The sequence below is a fragment of the Haliotis asinina genome, chromosome 2 (genome assembly GCF_037392515.1).
Source record: "Haliotis asinina isolate JCU_RB_2024 chromosome 2, JCU_Hal_asi_v2, whole genome shotgun sequence".
Classification (NCBI taxonomy): domain Eukaryota; kingdom Metazoa; phylum Mollusca; class Gastropoda; order Lepetellida; family Haliotidae; genus Haliotis; species Haliotis asinina.
In genome coordinates, this window is record NC_090281.1 from 29,721,875 (window position 1) to 29,739,002 (window position 17,128).

A 17,128-nucleotide genomic window follows, 5' to 3' on the forward strand; every position below is an offset into this window, starting at 1 on the left:
TGGTAGGAACAGCAGCCTCAACAACCTCGGAGGAGCCGATAAGGTAGTCAGGTTCCTAGTATTTTACTAGTTCCTACTGTCGTCATTTTTTACCTAAGTAACATGGGGATCATGCAGTCAGCTGGAGCATGCTGCATATAATCCCATCTTGCAACTGATGACTTAACTGGCGATTCAATTACTAATTTAACAAGTGAATGTATGAATGAATTGCTCTGTTTGTCGTACTGAAATACTTTAAAATCCCATGAACGAGTTACAATTCCAAAATGCATGCATTGTGATCCTTTGTAAGTCGACTCTAGAAGACAAAATAGTAAAACCACCAGGGCCAAATCATTTTGTTCCGGAAGCCTGGTATATAGGTGTTTTACAATCAATTACTGTTTAAGAACCCAATCGTTCGTTTGTCGCGACGAAAGCCCAGATTCGATTCCCCACGTTGATACTATGTGTGAGGCCTATTTTAAGTGTCAAGCTGGAATATTGCTAAAAGAGGCGTACACCCATACTGACTGACTCAAATTGTAATCCGTGGCCGAACCACTGTTCTGGCTTTCATAAACTCCCTGCATTCCCTCCGTCCCCTTTCGGGGCGATCCCCATATCTGCCCCTTCTCTTAAGCTCGTGACATGCCGTGTTACTGTCAAAGGGCGTGAAATCAGTCTCACCATAACAGTGAGTGACTTTGGCTTTGCGCCGCTGTCAGCAATCTCCCAGCTACATCACGGCGAACCAGAAATAGACTTGATAGTTTGTAACTATGTGGTGAATTGAACCTGGATCTTTGGCGTGACGAGCGAACCACCCAAATTCGTCATAAGAACCTCCCTCTGTGCAGCCTGTCTGAATATGATGGGCAACCTAGTGGGTTACCTTGAAGAACCTTGATGTTTGTGTTGTTTTCTCAACCCGAGAACGATGTCACAATAAAAATATTTCTTTTGGAAAATAACTCCAAAGCATGACCTGTGTACTTTCTTTTGTACTTCAGTTTCATCACCCGCGAAGATCCGGGTTAGAAATGGTAACCTATGCTTGCCGTAAGAGGCGACTAACGGGATCGGGTCGTCAGACTCGCTGACAGGGGCCATCGTATCCCAGTTGCGTAGATCATTCTGTTGATCACTGGATTGTCTGGTCCGGACCGCCGCCACATAGCTGGAATATTGCTGAGTGCGGTGTTTAACAAGGGACAAACATATGCCAGTTTCAGCTATAAAACCCATACTTTATCCCAATGGGATCGAGATGAGAAACTGTAAACCTACTTATTACCGGCTGGGATAAGTAGATTCTTAGGTTCGGATCCCAACATATATGTCCAACTGGTTTCGTTAAGTCATTGTAAAATCCGCAAGATCATCCCATTGATTCAAGGTGAATTTTTAGTTTCAGTTCAACCACAGATCGTCCATTAATGCAATAAAATGAATTCTACAAACACTATTTTATTCAAAAATACACAGTGACAGGTAAAGCTACACTAAATGCACATTTCACGCGGACTAGTGACTATTCTGTTTGAATGTCATGCCAAACACAAGTCGCCTGCAGTCTGATCAAGCGGGAGAAGTTCAACTAGGATTCCGGCATTGAACCTCATTTATTGATGGCCTCTTCCAGGCGCCGGACCTGCTCCGCCATTATCAGCTGGTATAGGTCTTTAAATTCTGAAATAAAAGTATTCAGTTAAACAGTGGATGATTCTTCATGAAATAAGTACCCGTGGAAACCCGGATAAGAATTGGTCTTCAGTAGCCTTTGCTTGTCGTCAGAGGAACCGCACTCAGCGATATTCCAACTATATGGCGGCGATCTGTAAATAATCCAGTCTGGACCAGATAGTCAGGTGATCAACGGCAAGAGCATGGACCTAAGCAGCTGGAATATGATGACAAGTGTCAATCAAGTCAGCGAGTCTGACCTCCGATACCGTTAGTCGCCTCTCACGACAAGACTGAAGATCAATTCTAACCCGGATCTTCACGTCCCCCTCCCCCACTTTACGACTGTGGTATGATATAGTTACTGCATATCGAAAACATGTAACACTCAGTAAATTTGATTTTGAGTGCGGCGTTAATCAATACACAAATCAAACAAATCTTCAAAAAGTAGTGAATTGTGTTTTACGCAGTGCTGGAACTTCAGGCTTAAAGTGGTGAAGATCTGAGAGGATAGTTTAGCGCGTTGGTGATCACTAACAGAACAGGTATAAATCTGAAAAATCAAAATCTATTATATGCCTATTCCGACCAAGGGACAGAACTCTCTACAGCCTGGCCTTCCGAAAAGGGAGATACGGTAGTGACTTTACTCCTCGTAAAACATCAACACATGACGATCAGGATTTATAACATACACATATTTGATATTTCTAAAAATTATTTTTGCTGTACTTGGGTAAGTGTGTGAGTTTTAGTTTTTAGCAATATTCCAGCAATATCGCGAGGAGGAATACGAACAACACGTCTTCAAACATTGTACCCATTTTGGGAGTCGAACCCGGGTCTTCGGCGTTATATATATAAAGAATCAGTCTTTCTCATAACGAAAAGCTAAAGAAGTTAGATGCTTGATTGGCATTTTGGAAGATGCTATTTGATGAACAGGGAGATTTTTTCTTGGTTAAATCGTCTGTTTTATTCTGGCCTTGTTCTAGCCCTACTGTACATTGTACTCCAGAATAAAAAAGAATATGTCCCTGAAAAAACAAAAACCTCACTGTTCATAAAGAAGTTGACATCCATAAATCTTTTTTTGTTTTTCTTATGAATTCCACTTCTAAAGGCCCTTCAAAGATTTGATCTTTTAAATTACAAGACTGATAAAAGCAGAAACACTTACCAGAAGAATTCAATACTCCGTCCTTGTTCCTGTCTGCCGTTGCCATGAGTAGCCGTGATTCCCCACTGTTGAATCCGAACGAAGGGAGGTGACTCTTCACTTCCTCTATCTCGCCGTTACTGAGGACCCCGTCATCGTTCTGGTCGAAAAGCGGAAGTAGAAATGTCGGGATCATTCGCTCGGAAAAGTCCATGAAAGCCATCGATCCGGCTGGAACATGAAATCGATGGATAAGGATGGAACCAGGGAAAGGCGTTGTAGATAGTTAGTGAGTTCGTCAGTGAGAATTTGTAGTTTCGTAATTTGCTTCAAAATACATCATTGCACCTAAGGCTGCATAAAAAAATGTTTCCAGGGCACATTTGTTTCAAAAGTGAGCAGGGCGGTAGGACTTTTAAAAAAATTTATGATAGAAAAAACTTCTCTCAGGAATACACTTTGGAAAGTTTAGCACGTGTTATTGAGCCGTAGATTCAGTCACACTCGTTCACACTCATTCTAATGGATGATCGGGACGCGGCCAAGTCAAAATCATTTTTTTCAAATGACAATAAAAAATTGTTACGCGAACAAATATAAGTGAAGCGCCGATGACCGAGCAATATTTCACTTTTTTATTTAGCTAACATACATACGAGGGGATGTCAATAAGTTTTGAGCCTTGCAAGATTTCGTACCCGCATTCCTGGACAGCAGCAGCTGGAACGCGAGAGGTGTGTGCTGGAGCATTGTCTTGATGTAGAAGAATAGAACGTCTGATCTTGTCCCGGCGCTTCTCCTTGATTGACTGTCGCACTTGCCTCAACAACTTAGCGTAATATTCCCCATTCATTGTTCTTCCTTTTGGTAAGTAATCTATGTGGATGACGCCTTTGCTATCCCAGAATACTGTCGCCATTACCTTCTGCACTGATCTGGAGGCTTTGAACTTTTTGGTCCTGGGAGAAGTGACATGTTTCCATTCCATGGATTCCTGTTTGCTCTCAGGATCATAGTGGTGGATCCAGGTTTCATCACAGGTTACTAGCCGAAAGTGAAAATCTTCTGGATTCTTCTTGTATCTGGTTAGCATGGAGTTGCTTATGGTGACCCTTGTTTGCTTCATTTCATCTGTAAGCATTCTTGGCACCCATCTTGCGCACACCTTAGACATGACGAGATGTTCATGAAGAATTGTCTCGATGGATCCGTGTGAAATGCCTGTGGTCTCCTCTAACTCGTGGAGTGTGATTCAACGATTTTCTAGCACAAGTCTATGCACTCTATCAATGTTTTCCTGACTAGTGCTTGTTGTTGGGCGACCTGGACGGGGGTCACCTTCAAGACTCTCTCTACCATGCTTAAATTCATTGACCCATCGTTTGATGGTAGCAGATGAAGGGGAAGACTTCCCATAAACTGCTGAAAGCCTTTCTTCAATGTTCTTCGCCGAGTTTCCTTCAAGAACTAAAAACTTAATTACTGCACTATACTCATTTTTATTCATTTTCACTGCCGTGAGGGGGGGTCTCTTTCTGTCAATGTGAGCTGTTCAATAACTTCTGAGAGTAGGATACCAAAACTTATATATCACATCAGCTACACATCAAGGTTCAATGTCGTACCATAGGCTGTGACACATGGGTATGAAAAATGCTCAAGGCTCAAAACTTATTGACATCCCCTCGTAACCTCAATTGAATCTTCAAACAAGTACAGTATACTCTTTAGTAGTAGGAAGCGCGGGAAATCGACGCAGATGTTGTTCTACACCGGCATGAACTATGAACATAAGCTACGCAGAATAAAAGGCTAAGTATAAATTCACATAACGCCAAGTACACCTTGCAAATGGTAAAGAGACACTGAAACACGATTAATTTAGCACATGCTTGGAGGAAGGGGGTGGGGCGTGCAAGAAGTATATCAGCCATTATCAATGGTTCGACACTTTTAGGGCATGCATGTGAAGGAACTATAGGATCGGGTAGTGTAGTGGTTAAAGAACTTGCTTGTCACGACCAAGACACGGGTTCTCTTCCCCACATTAAAATAATTTGTGTAAAGTACACCAGTGTCCCACGCTGTATTATTGCTGGAATTGCCAACTACCGAAAAACAATACGCGGATATTTGCGTCACTATAAACGGAATATGGAGTTTATACATCAGCTACTGTTTACCCTGGCAATGATTTCATTATTCACACACCCTAACTACAGGTAGAACAATGCTGATCAGAGTTAAACATCACTGACTCTCAATTACAAAACTGGGTAGATGCCTGTGCTTCTACTTACCCCACAGGCAGATGAACACAGGCAACACAGGTGCGATCTTCATTTCTGCTTTACACTGAAATAAGACATAGATAATTACTGGCTGCAAATAACTTCAAAACATTTAGAAATATATTTTTCTCTGAATATGATAAATATTTTTGCTTCGTTCTCAAATTGTTCCAAACAAACATGTACGCTGACACTACTGTAAATGTTAAATATTTTTAGTTTCATTGTCCCTGATTTAGATACTTTGTATGTTTCAAATTTACTGACTGTGGACATCCTGTTGTGACTCTGAGTTACATGTACAATAACTTCTCAGTGTTCACTACAGCCCTTGTTGTTCTTATGAACTTAATCACAAATAGTTTCATATTTTAATCCGCTTTCCACGTTTAACTTTATAATGCATTATATATATAATGACTAAGATGCGGAAAATGTAACAGTTTGAAATTTTGACGGCTATTATACTGTGGCTCTGCCACTCGCAGTGAGTGAAAGAATTTTTACGCCTCACTGAGCAATATTCTAGCTGCATGACCATATGGATTCTAACCCCTTATCTTCACGGGTGTCTACCGGTCAGAGGAAACGCCCAGAGACTGAGGTCATGAATGTCTGAGGGGGGAATATCTACTAGCCTCATGTATCGGGTCCCCCCCCCCCCCCCCCCCCCCCCCGTTTTTGACACGTATTTTCTCATCGATTTATTAAAACGAGTAACCCCAGTGTATCATCAACGAGTGTACAACATATCTGAGAGACTTGTTTCAAATAATGCGAGCATTGTCGAATTTAATAACAGCATGTCACAAATGTAATATCAAGGGTAAATTCACTTATTTCAGTCTATGCTCCATCCTCCTCCACAACTAAACGCAGTCGTACGTTTCTTTCAAGCAGAAATGCTTTCAACTATTTCTTCCACCGCTATCTCCTCCCATGACATAATTATCCTGTCCTTTAACGCCCGCGCTGTCAATTTAGTCTGTCACTCCTCGGTAAACTTTCTCCTTTAGAGAGTCCCATATGGCATTGCATTTTTTGGACATGCTGTTTTGAATTTGGCACTACTCGCATGATTTGCAAGCAGCCTCTTAGATATTCGGTATACTTGTTGATGATGCCCTTGGGATAACATGTGATTTCTTTTTATAGATTTAGTTTCCCTATCGCTGAGAAAATACTTGTCAAAAACCGTGTTGCCCTTAAAACGCAACAACTGAAGAGTCAAAAGTCATGTGACTTAAACTCACATGCGAGTCATGTGGAAAATATGACTAGGTACAAATATACTTATATATTAAACATTAAAAAAACCCTATCGTCATTAAAATAGTGACACAGTTCAATGGTTGTTACGAGGGAGGAGTGCAAAGAAAGGGACAGCCACGTGTGCGAGGAAGGAGGTAGACGGCACCGCACAGGTAAATGAATCAATAATTTTGCGGCACTTACACACTTGCTTCTCGAACACCCACTTGCTCTTTTCTCTGCGTCCCCCGGCCGTGTCAATGTTTTAATGTCAATTTGTTAACCATGTAAAATATTATGCAAAAGTCTCACACAGTTGGCCTGATGTTTTGATTAAAGTCAGCGTTTCACTGAGTATTTTATGTTTATTAGTTTTCGAATTAGATTTGAGCCAAGCACACACACGCGAGCGCGCACGCACGCACGTACACACACACACACATACATAGCGCCAATATCCGTAAACCGCTCAAGGCGCTGTGGGTCTAAGATGGCACTGATATCACATAGAATTGAGCAAAGAGACAAGTCTTTAGATCTGAATTTGAAAAAGTTAAATCTGATTGTATTCTGAGGTGAGATGGAAGATTGTTCCAGAGATGAGGGCCAGTCGTCTCGAGTGAACCGTCACCATATTGTCCTAGTTACAGGAATTGTCCAAAGACAGTGGACATTTGATCGCAAGGAACATACAGGAGTATTGCGGGGTGGAACAGATCACGTAGGTATAGTATTCCCAGAAATTATTGAGAATCATGTTGCGTCATGTAACTCATTACGTTTATTAACTTCTGGCGTTTTACTTACATAAACATGTTAAAACATCATCCTTTTACAGTCTCAGTCTTGTTTTAGTACTTTGTTAGACCTCCTCGCTCAGCAATGCCTGCCTGAATACGCCTAGGCACACTACCCATCAAAGTTTGTAGGTAATCGTGTGACAGGGTATCCCAATACTGGACCACCTCGGCCTTCATATCTTCAATATTTCTCAGTCCCTTTTGGTTTATTCTGTCCTTCATGACTCCCCACACATTCTCAATTGGGTTTAGGTCTGGGCTGTAACTGGGCCAGTCTAAAACTTGAACATTTTCGCCCGACAACCACTGTTTTGTGTAGCGCGCAGTGTGTTTTGGGTCATTATCATGCTGGAAAATCCAATCATCTTCATACAATGTTTGTGCTGTCGGAAGAAGGTGACCATTTAGAATGTCAACGTATCTTTCTTTTGTCAGGTTTCCCGTGAAAACACACAATGGCGTCACTCCGCGAGCCGATATGTCCCCCCCACATGTGAAACTTCGGGCTATGTTTTGGTCGCTGGTAGATAGGTTTGACAGTATCTTTGGTCCAAATTTTCACACAAATTAGGGAAAAGCCAAACAGAACTTTCATCCGGAAAGAAAACATTATCCCAATCTTGATTTTCATGAGCCCGACACCAGTTTAACCCCCTGGATGCCACAGGGACATATATGTCCTTCCTCTACATACCTCACTTGGAAGTCAAATAAAATTTTAAATATACCACGCATATATAAATACTACACAGTTTTGAATTCTGCGGAAAATTCCCAGTTTATTGATACCATCCACTATCATCTCAGACCAAGCTAAAGTGCTGAAAATCGCCTTTCAAAATAGGCTTCATCGTAAATGTCGCCATTTTTCAAACAGTACAAAATCGAGATTAACAGCGCTATTTGCAGTATGTTTTGAAATGTGAAAATCGGATAATTACTGGGAGTAATGAATTTCAAAAATAGTATATTAATGATCACTGATATCAAGTTTTCATGTAACCAGGAATGATAATTCTGAAACGTCACCGATGTACCCAGAATCGGTTGGGATGTTTTCGAAAATACACTTACACGAACGCCGAAGTGCACTTTCCGCCATATTGGATAGTGTTTACAAAATCACGTTTCGAGAAGGCCGGTATTGAGAAGCCCATTACATCATGTATACTTCATAGATAGCTGCGACAAATGCATCATTGAATTCCCCATATATCTTAGAATCAAATTACAAATGGTCTTTGTCACCAATACCAAGTGTCTAGACAAAACGAAACGAAATATATTTAGTATGAAAACGAACGCTGTGCTCGAAAGACAGCGCTTGACTGAAATGTAAACAAAGAAAAATTCCAATTTTACACTGCGTAGCATTTTCGGAAATTTCCCAACATCCATCCCTCTAATCATTGCTTACAATGGCTCAATACGCTTAGTATATTCAGGGGAAGAGTATCGTGGCAAGAAATAGCAAATTGAAAATAGATACAATGAAATAATTTGGTAATTCATAAGAAACTGTCAAACTTTCAGTGCAGCGTGACGCCATGACTGACGCAAAATCACGCAGAACGACAACGGTACTTATCGGCATTTCTGGCTTGTTCCGTCATTTACAATGTAAACGATAAGAACATATCACAATACACAAATAGTCAGAATAATTCTGATTACTTACATCTCACATTTATATTACAAAAGATCCCTGAATCAAGCAAAAAGTCGTCGCAAAATCCCGTGTACCCTTCTCAGCTAAGCCGCCATTTTGAGAGAAATCGGTCATCGGTAGTGATGTCATACGTCAACATTGTTGCACATATTAGGCAATTTCTTTGAGGTGAAGGTCGGTTGAACAAGAGTAAACACAATGCCCATACCATTCCGATTGCACTTATAGTATTGTGATGTATATTTTGCGCATCGTTCAGATATTTTTTCATGAAACTGATTTCAGTATCTACATATATCCATGTTCAACACCATATCATGTGTGGATATAAGGTATCCGTTTTTATTCTTTGAAAGCTTTTGATTGTTTGAATAATATCTACATGGGAAATTGACTCAGTAAGTGTATTATACCACATTTTAAGCCCCGACACAAGTGTTGGAAGATCACACGTAGCCATTACTGCAACATGTGCTTTAGTTCACGTGATGTGCAATATTCAACACGTTGGGACAAATATTGCAGTTACATATGAACAGGTTAATAAACAGCGATTTAATTCCAACTTAGAAGTAAAACGGATAATATTAATGAAAATGATTTGTACATTTTATCAAATGTAGGGGCACACATACTACTGTTTAAAGGAATTGTCTTGTTCATTGTATTGGTTTGTGTCGTTTTTATAGACAAAACTATTATGAATATTAATTGACCAGGTGCGACTTTGTCAAAACGTTTCATGATTCATTATCATTGTTTTTCGATAATAAAGTCAATTCAAATGCGATTAAAATATATCTGATGGCAGAATGTCTAACTCAAACAATATTTATACGGAAATTGTTAAAAATATATACATCAGGTCAAGTCTTAATTTCGACAAGCATTACGTCCATTTTCTAATACTTCTTTACTGAAAAAGCGATCTCTTTGTACCTTTCATTGCATACTTATGAAGGGAATTGATTTCATAATCATGAGAAGAAAAGTCTTTTTCCTAAATGAATACTCAATGAATATTCAGGTGTTGTGAAATTTTCATTTAAGCTAAATTGATGCTAGGCAGGTGCGCGTGTTGCTCACAATAAGATATGTAGTAAAACCGTGTAATTGTTGATATATTCAGGACACTATTTCAGTGATAAAACCATTCATTTTATATTTTGGCTAAAAAGTGTTGAATTCTGACACAGAAGCCGATATCTTTTACACATTGAATGGAAATTAGGTTAGATATATACTAATCAGCAACCAGAGTAGTCTTTTTCCGACGCCACAAAATGCACAAAACATGCTGTGACGTCAACTAAAATGTCGCATTATTTTCAGTTATTTCATTACGTTTGAAAATGTGGCTGTTACTCCGTTAATAATGATGGAAAATTAATAAAAATACATATACACAAACAGGAGAATATGGGAATCTAAGAACTAAAATATGTATCGGATAGGGACATCCAAATCGCTATTGCCTGATTTATGATGTAGTACACTTGCATCTTTTCTTACAAATTTTGAAACTACCAAAATTTATCCTCTCACACTGGGGAAATTTGTATTGGAATAGTTTGGTTCACTGTGAACAAAACATCACGAAAATATACTGTCCATATCCACAGCAAATTCTCTCCATGTGATCGGAGTTACATTGACCTAATGTAAACCATAGCTGAGTTATGCCCCCTTATCTTTATACGTGCATGACCTCTCTGTCGACGTTTGACGTCATAGTAGAAAATCGATTTTTGACATTTATTGCGGGTCATTTTTGATTTTGTGAGTATGACGTTATGCATTGGCACATACATCCATTTCATATACACTCATGTCGTTCAGATGTCAAGCTGTATTTTCTTCGCTCACACTTTCCGTAAAGATGCCAAATTAAAAAAATCGTAGCAGAGTGCTTTTATTGGTGCACGATAAAAAACTGAGAAATTTACTGTTTTTGAACACACACAAAAGTTTTGAACAACTTTTAGCAGTGTCTATTTCTCAAACCCTTGAGGTAGCCGCAATTATATTTATACCAACGGATAGGAAATCAAATATTCTACATGTCTGTGCAATTTCATAGCCGTACGCAGAACCTGGGCCACGCGATCGCCAATCTCGCACAACGTTCACTTTTCAAACTTTATGAAAATGTGCGCCTGAAAAAAAAACTCGGCATCCAGGGGGTTAAACGTTTTTTCCTTTTGTGCATCTTTCATCAACGGCGAGGGCATTCCACGTTTTTTCACCCAATTAAGTCTCTGTAATTCCTGCCTAACTGTTTCATTGCATACCTGAGGACTTCCTCTGATAATCATTTCATTTCTGATGTTCTCAACACTTTTCAATTTGCCCCTACTCACAATCTACAGAAGTCTTCGGCGATCCACAACACTGAATTTCCTAGGCCGACCTGCCCCTGCTTTGTGCTCTATCCCGGTTCCTGTTTGAATATTCTTCAAAGTTCTGTATACTGTAGACAGAGGAATACCATGTCTACAAGCTAACACTTTAGCATCAGTCTCACCCCTTCCAAAATCATCTAGAATGAGCTTTCTTTTCTCTCTTGCTGTAAATTTTGCCATGTGAACACAGGAAGCCGTCTGCTCAGACAAGGGAGATAACTCTTGACGTAATGAGCTGCCTTCTAAGCCTTCAAGAGTTGTCTCCCTTATTTAGTATGTTTAGTGCACAGTGAAAGCCCTTTTTCCAATCTTAGCATCATTAGAAAAAAAACAAAGATTTTCTCAATAATTTCTGGGAACACTGTACTGAGGAGCTAGACAATGTATACTTTCGAAAACAAGTACCAGGGATATTTTGTCAACGGACTGAATCGTTCACTCACTCCCATGAACATAATGGAAATGGTTGCTAATGGCATCTTCATTAGGATTTTGTCACATTACCGAGTTTGCGGGAACACTAACGTCGCTTGGCATATGAGTTCATATGATCTGTGTCGAATTAGAACTTCTAGTACCAATCTGATTGATTGATAATAGCTTCAAAGAAAAATCACAGTTGTCAATTCTACGAAAATCAGTATGAAAATCAGTATGAATCGTGTAAGTATTGTCAGAATAAGTTTGGTGCGATATCGCAAGTACTTAGAAATAAGTATGATGCGATATTGGGAGTATTTAGAAACAGTATGACACGATTTCAGTATTGTGAAATCTAGTATGATACGATAATGACAGTATTCAGAAATCAGTATGATACAATACTGGCAGTATTCAGAAATGAGTATGATACGATATTGGCAGTATTCAGAAATCAGTACCATACGACATTGGCAGGATTCAGAAATCAGTATAATACGATATTTCCAGTATTCAGAAATCAGTATAATTCGATAGCTCCAGTATTTAGAAATCAGCATGATACACATGTGTAAGTGTTATGAAAATCAAGAGGATACGATACTGAGAGTTTGAGAACTACAGTATGATACTACGTTAGCAGTATTGAGAAAGTCTGGTTGGGAACAATATTGTAAGTATTGAAAACTACGCAGCATCCGATACTATAAGTATTGAACAAATCAGTATGATATACAAATACAAGTATTGAGGAAATCAGTGGGTACGATACCGCAGTGTGCTAATGGTGTGTTTCCATAAGGTACTGGTATTACTTTCTCTGTGTAGTACCCTCACTTTCTTTCCATTTTTGCACATTTTAATACATGAACACAAAGACCATTGTACTGCTACTAAACTCAGTTATACATATTTGCCTGCACCATACGATATGGAATGGGAAAAAACGAACGATATTACTGATAACAGCTGTACTTTGTAATGTCGATAAACATTAGACACAACTAAACATTTCTCATCTAAGTTGTCGACATTGATTAACTCTTCAAAAGTTGGATTTAAGACCGTTATGTAACAGAACAGTATCATTTAGTTAAATTTAGTTTGATTTAGTTATATTTATTTAGTCAGCTTTATGTGGCAAGTATGCCTGTGTTAGACGTCCAACAACTGAAACTTAAAACGCAACAACTGAAGAGTCAAAAGTCATGTGACTTAAACTCACATGCGAGTCATGTGGAAAATATGACTAGGTACAAATATACTTATATATTAAACATTAAAAAAACCCTATCGTCATTAAAATAGTGACACAGTTCAATGGTTGTTACGAGGGAGGAGTGCAAAGAAAGGGACAGCCACGTGTGCGAGGAAGGAGGTAGACGGCACCGCACAGGTAAATGAATCAATAATTTTGCGGCACTTACACACTTGCTTCTCGAACACCCACTTGCTCTTTTCTCTGCGTCCCCCGGCCGTGTCAATGTTTTAATGTCAATTTGTTAACCATGTAAAATATTATGCAAAAGTCTCACACAGTTGGCCTGATGTTTTGATTAAAGTCAGCGTTTCACTGAGTATTTTATGTTTATTAGTTTTCGAATTAGATTTGAGCCAAGCACACACACGCGAGCGCGCACGCACGCACGTACACACACACACACATACATAGCGCCAATATCCGTAAACCGCTCAAGGCGCTGTGGGTCTAAGATGGCACTGATATCACATAGAATTGAGCAAAGAGACAAGTCTTTAGATCTGAATTTGAAAAAGTTAAATCTGATTGTATTCTGAGGTGAGATGGAAGATTGTTCCAGAGATGAGGGCCAGTCGTCTCGAGTGAACCGTCACCATATTGTCCTAGTTACAGGAATTGTCCAAAGACAGTGGACATTTGATCGCAAGGAACATACAGGAGTATTGCGGGGTGGAACAGATCACGTAGGTATAGTATTCCCAGAAATTATTGAGAATCATGTTGCGTCATGTAACTCATTACGTTTATTAACTTCTGGCGTTTTACTTACATAAACATGTTAAAACATCATCCTTTTACAGTCTCAGTCTTGTTTTAGTACTTTGTTAGACCTCCTCGCTCAGCAATGCCTGCCTGAATACGCCTAGGCACACTACCCATCAAAGTTTGTAGGTAATCGTGTGACAGGGTATCCCAATACTGGACCACCTCGGCCTTCATATCTTCAATATTTCTCAGTCCCTTTTGGTTTATTCTGTCCTTCATGACTCCCCACACATTCTCAATTGGGTTTAGGTCTGGGCTGTAACTGGGCCAGTCTAAAACTTGAACATTTTCGCCCGACAACCACTGTTTTGTGTAGCGCGCAGTGTGTTTTGGGTCATTATCATGCTGGAAAATCCAATCATCTTCATACAATGTTTGTGCTGTCGGAAGAAGGTGACCATTTAGAATGTCAACGTATCTTTCTTTTGTCAGGTTTCCCGTGAAAACACACAATGGCGTCACTCCGCGAGCCGATATGTCCCCCCCACATGTGAAACTTCGGGCTATGTTTTGGTCGCTGGTAGATAGGTTTGACAGTATCTTTGGTCCAAATTTTCACACAAATTAGGGAAAAGCCAAACAGAACTTTCATCCGGAAAGAAAACATTATCCCAATCTTGATTTTCATGAGCCCGACACCAGTTTAAACGTTTTTTCCTTTTGTGCATCTTTCATCAACGGCGAGGGCATTCCACGTTTTTTCACCCAATTAAGTCTCTGTAATTCCTGCCTAACTGTTTCATTGCATACCTGAGGACTTCCTCTGATAATCATTTCATTTCTGATGTTCTCAACACTTTTCAATTTGCCCCTACTCACAATCTACAGAAGTCTTCGGCGATCCACAACACTGAATTTCCTAGGCCGACCTGCCCCTGCTTTGTGCTCTATCCCGGTTCCTGTTTGAATATTCTTCAAAGTTCTGTATACTGTAGACAGAGGAATACCATGTCTACAAGCTAACACTTTAGCATCAGCCTCACCCCTTCCAAAATCATCTAGAATGAGCTTTCTTTTCTCTCTTGCTGTAAATTTTGCCATGTGAACACAGGAAGCCGTCTGCTCAGACAAGGGAGATAACTCTTGACGTAATGAGCTGCCTTCTAAGCCTTCAAGAGTTGTCTCCCTTATTTAGTATGTTTAGTGCACAGTGAAAGCCCTTTTTCCAATCTTAGCATCATTAGAAAAAAAACAAAGATTTTCTCAATAATTTCTGGGAACACTGTACTGAGGAGCTAGACAATGTATACTTTCGAAAACAAGTACCAGGGATATTTTGTCAACGGACTGAATCGTTCACTCACTCCCATGAACATAATGGAAATGGTTGCTAATGGCATCTTCATTAGGATTTTGTCACATTACCGAGTTTGCGGGAACACTAACGTCGCTTGGCATATGAGTTCATATGATCTGTGTCGAATTAGAACTTCTAGTACCAATCTGATTGATTGATAATAGCTTCAAAGAAAAATCACAGTTGTCAATTCTACGAAAATCAGTATGAAAATCAGTATGAATCGTGTAAGTATTGTCAGAATAAGTTTGGTGCGATATCGCAAGTACTTAGAAATAAGTATGATGCGATATTGGGAGTATTTAGAAACAGTATGACACGATTTCAGTATTGTGAAATCTAGTATGATACGATAATGACAGTATTCAGAAATCAGTATGATACAATACTGGCAGTATTCAGAAATGAGTATGATACGATATTGGCAGTATTCAGAAATCAGTACCATACGACATTGGCAGGATTCAGAAATCAGTATAATACGATATTTCCAGTATTCAGAAATCAGTATAATTCGATAGCTCCAGTATTTAGAAATCAGCATGATACACATGTGTAAGTGTTATGAAAATCAAGAGGATACGATACTGAGAGTTTGAGAACTACAGTATGATACTACGTTAGCAGTATTGAGAAAGTCTGGTTGGGAACAATATTGTAAGTATTGAAAACTACGCAGCATCCGATACTATAAGTATTGAACAAATCAGTATGATATACAAATACAAGTATTGAGGAAATCAGTGGGTACGATACCGCAGTGTGCTAATGGTGTGTTTCCATAAGGTACTGGTATTACTTTCTCTGTGTAGTACCCTCACTTTCTTTCCATTTTTGCACATTTTAATACATGAACACAAAGACCATTGTACTGCTACTAAACTCAGTTATACATATTTGCCTGCACCATACGATATGGAATGGGAAAAAACGAACGATATTACTGATAACAGCTGTACTTTGTAATGTCGATAAACATTAGACACAACTAAACATTTCTCATCTAAGTTGTCGACATTGATTAACTCTTCAAAAGTTGGATTTAAGACCGTTATGTAACAGAACAGTATCATTTAGTTAAATTTAGTTTGATTTAGTTATATTTATTTAGTCAGCTTTATGTGGCAAGTATGCCTGTGTTAGACGTCCAACACATTTGTGAAACCAACGACTACCAACAGTAATGTTACCGAATTTTCAGCAGCTGAGATAAGGGATTCGAACCGTGGAACATCTAAGAAACACAACTCTGTTTGTCGTGAATGTGTTTGTTCATAACGTATACCAACGCACCTGCTAACACCTGTAGTGGCATGTTTGAAAAATTTGGACAGGAGGTAAATTTTTAAAAAATCATCGCCAATAAAGTGTACCGAAATCCCCCGTCAAATAAGAGAGTTGTCAGACAACATTAATAATAGGACGGATACCAGAAAGAAGTCTTACCTTAAGTTCCTCTGTATCGTTGATTGATGGTCGCTAGAAATCACACTGACTGACCAAGCGTAGTGCACTATGGTATTATATGACCTTGATCAAGAGCGAGAAGAATTCATTGCGGCAATTACTCTCTCGGTAAGGGCATTGCACACCTATCCGGTCAGAAAATTACTTTTCGGACAAGTCCAGCCTGTCTGTTAAAAGTATAGGAAATCAGAACATCGGTGGTCAATCACGATAAAATGTTGTCCGCACCTCTCAATACAAGGCAGTTTTATAGAACTATTACAAATCACAATTGCACGTCATAGGGCTAATAATGCAAAGCGCCTGTCCACCTGATTGGATTGTCAGATACCGGAATATGCTCATATATTTCGAAAATGACCAAACGAGCAGGCCTCTCAAATCCACCACAGCGCTGGATAGTGGCACGCTTTGACGAAACGGAAGTTGTCGTTTCTGCCCGCTGCTTTGGCGATTAAAAGCGTATCACTGATGCCAAATTGAAACTTTTCGGGATCATTAAGCCTAGCAAATGGAAAACTGTAATTATCTCTAAGAGAATGCGCAGTTCGCTAGACGGGGCGTGTTTCCAAGTAGGCGGGTGATGTTTGCGCTGTTGTTGAGTAGATTCCACAGTGACGCGATTTGTGTCTAAACATCTGTAATTTCGGGAAAGCACTTCTAGGGTTTGCCGTA

General features: G+C 39.5%; 1 protein-coding gene across 1 annotated transcript; it reads right to left on the bottom strand.

Annotated features, from left to right (window-relative positions):
* Positions 1-1,440: 1,440 nt before the first annotated feature.
* LOC137272454 (uncharacterized) lies at positions 1,441-16,878 on the bottom strand. The gene is made up of 4 exons (XM_067804834.1): positions 16,433-16,878; positions 5,131-5,185; positions 2,852-3,061; positions 1,441-1,674 (listed from the first exon to the last, which is right to left on the bottom strand). The coding sequence occupies exons 2-4, from the start codon at positions 5,171-5,173 to the stop codon at positions 1,604-1,606; spliced, it is 324 nt and encodes a 107-aa protein (XP_067660935.1). The 5' UTR covers positions 5,174-5,185; positions 16,433-16,878; the 3' UTR covers positions 1,441-1,603.
* Positions 16,879-17,128: the final 250 nt, after the last annotated feature.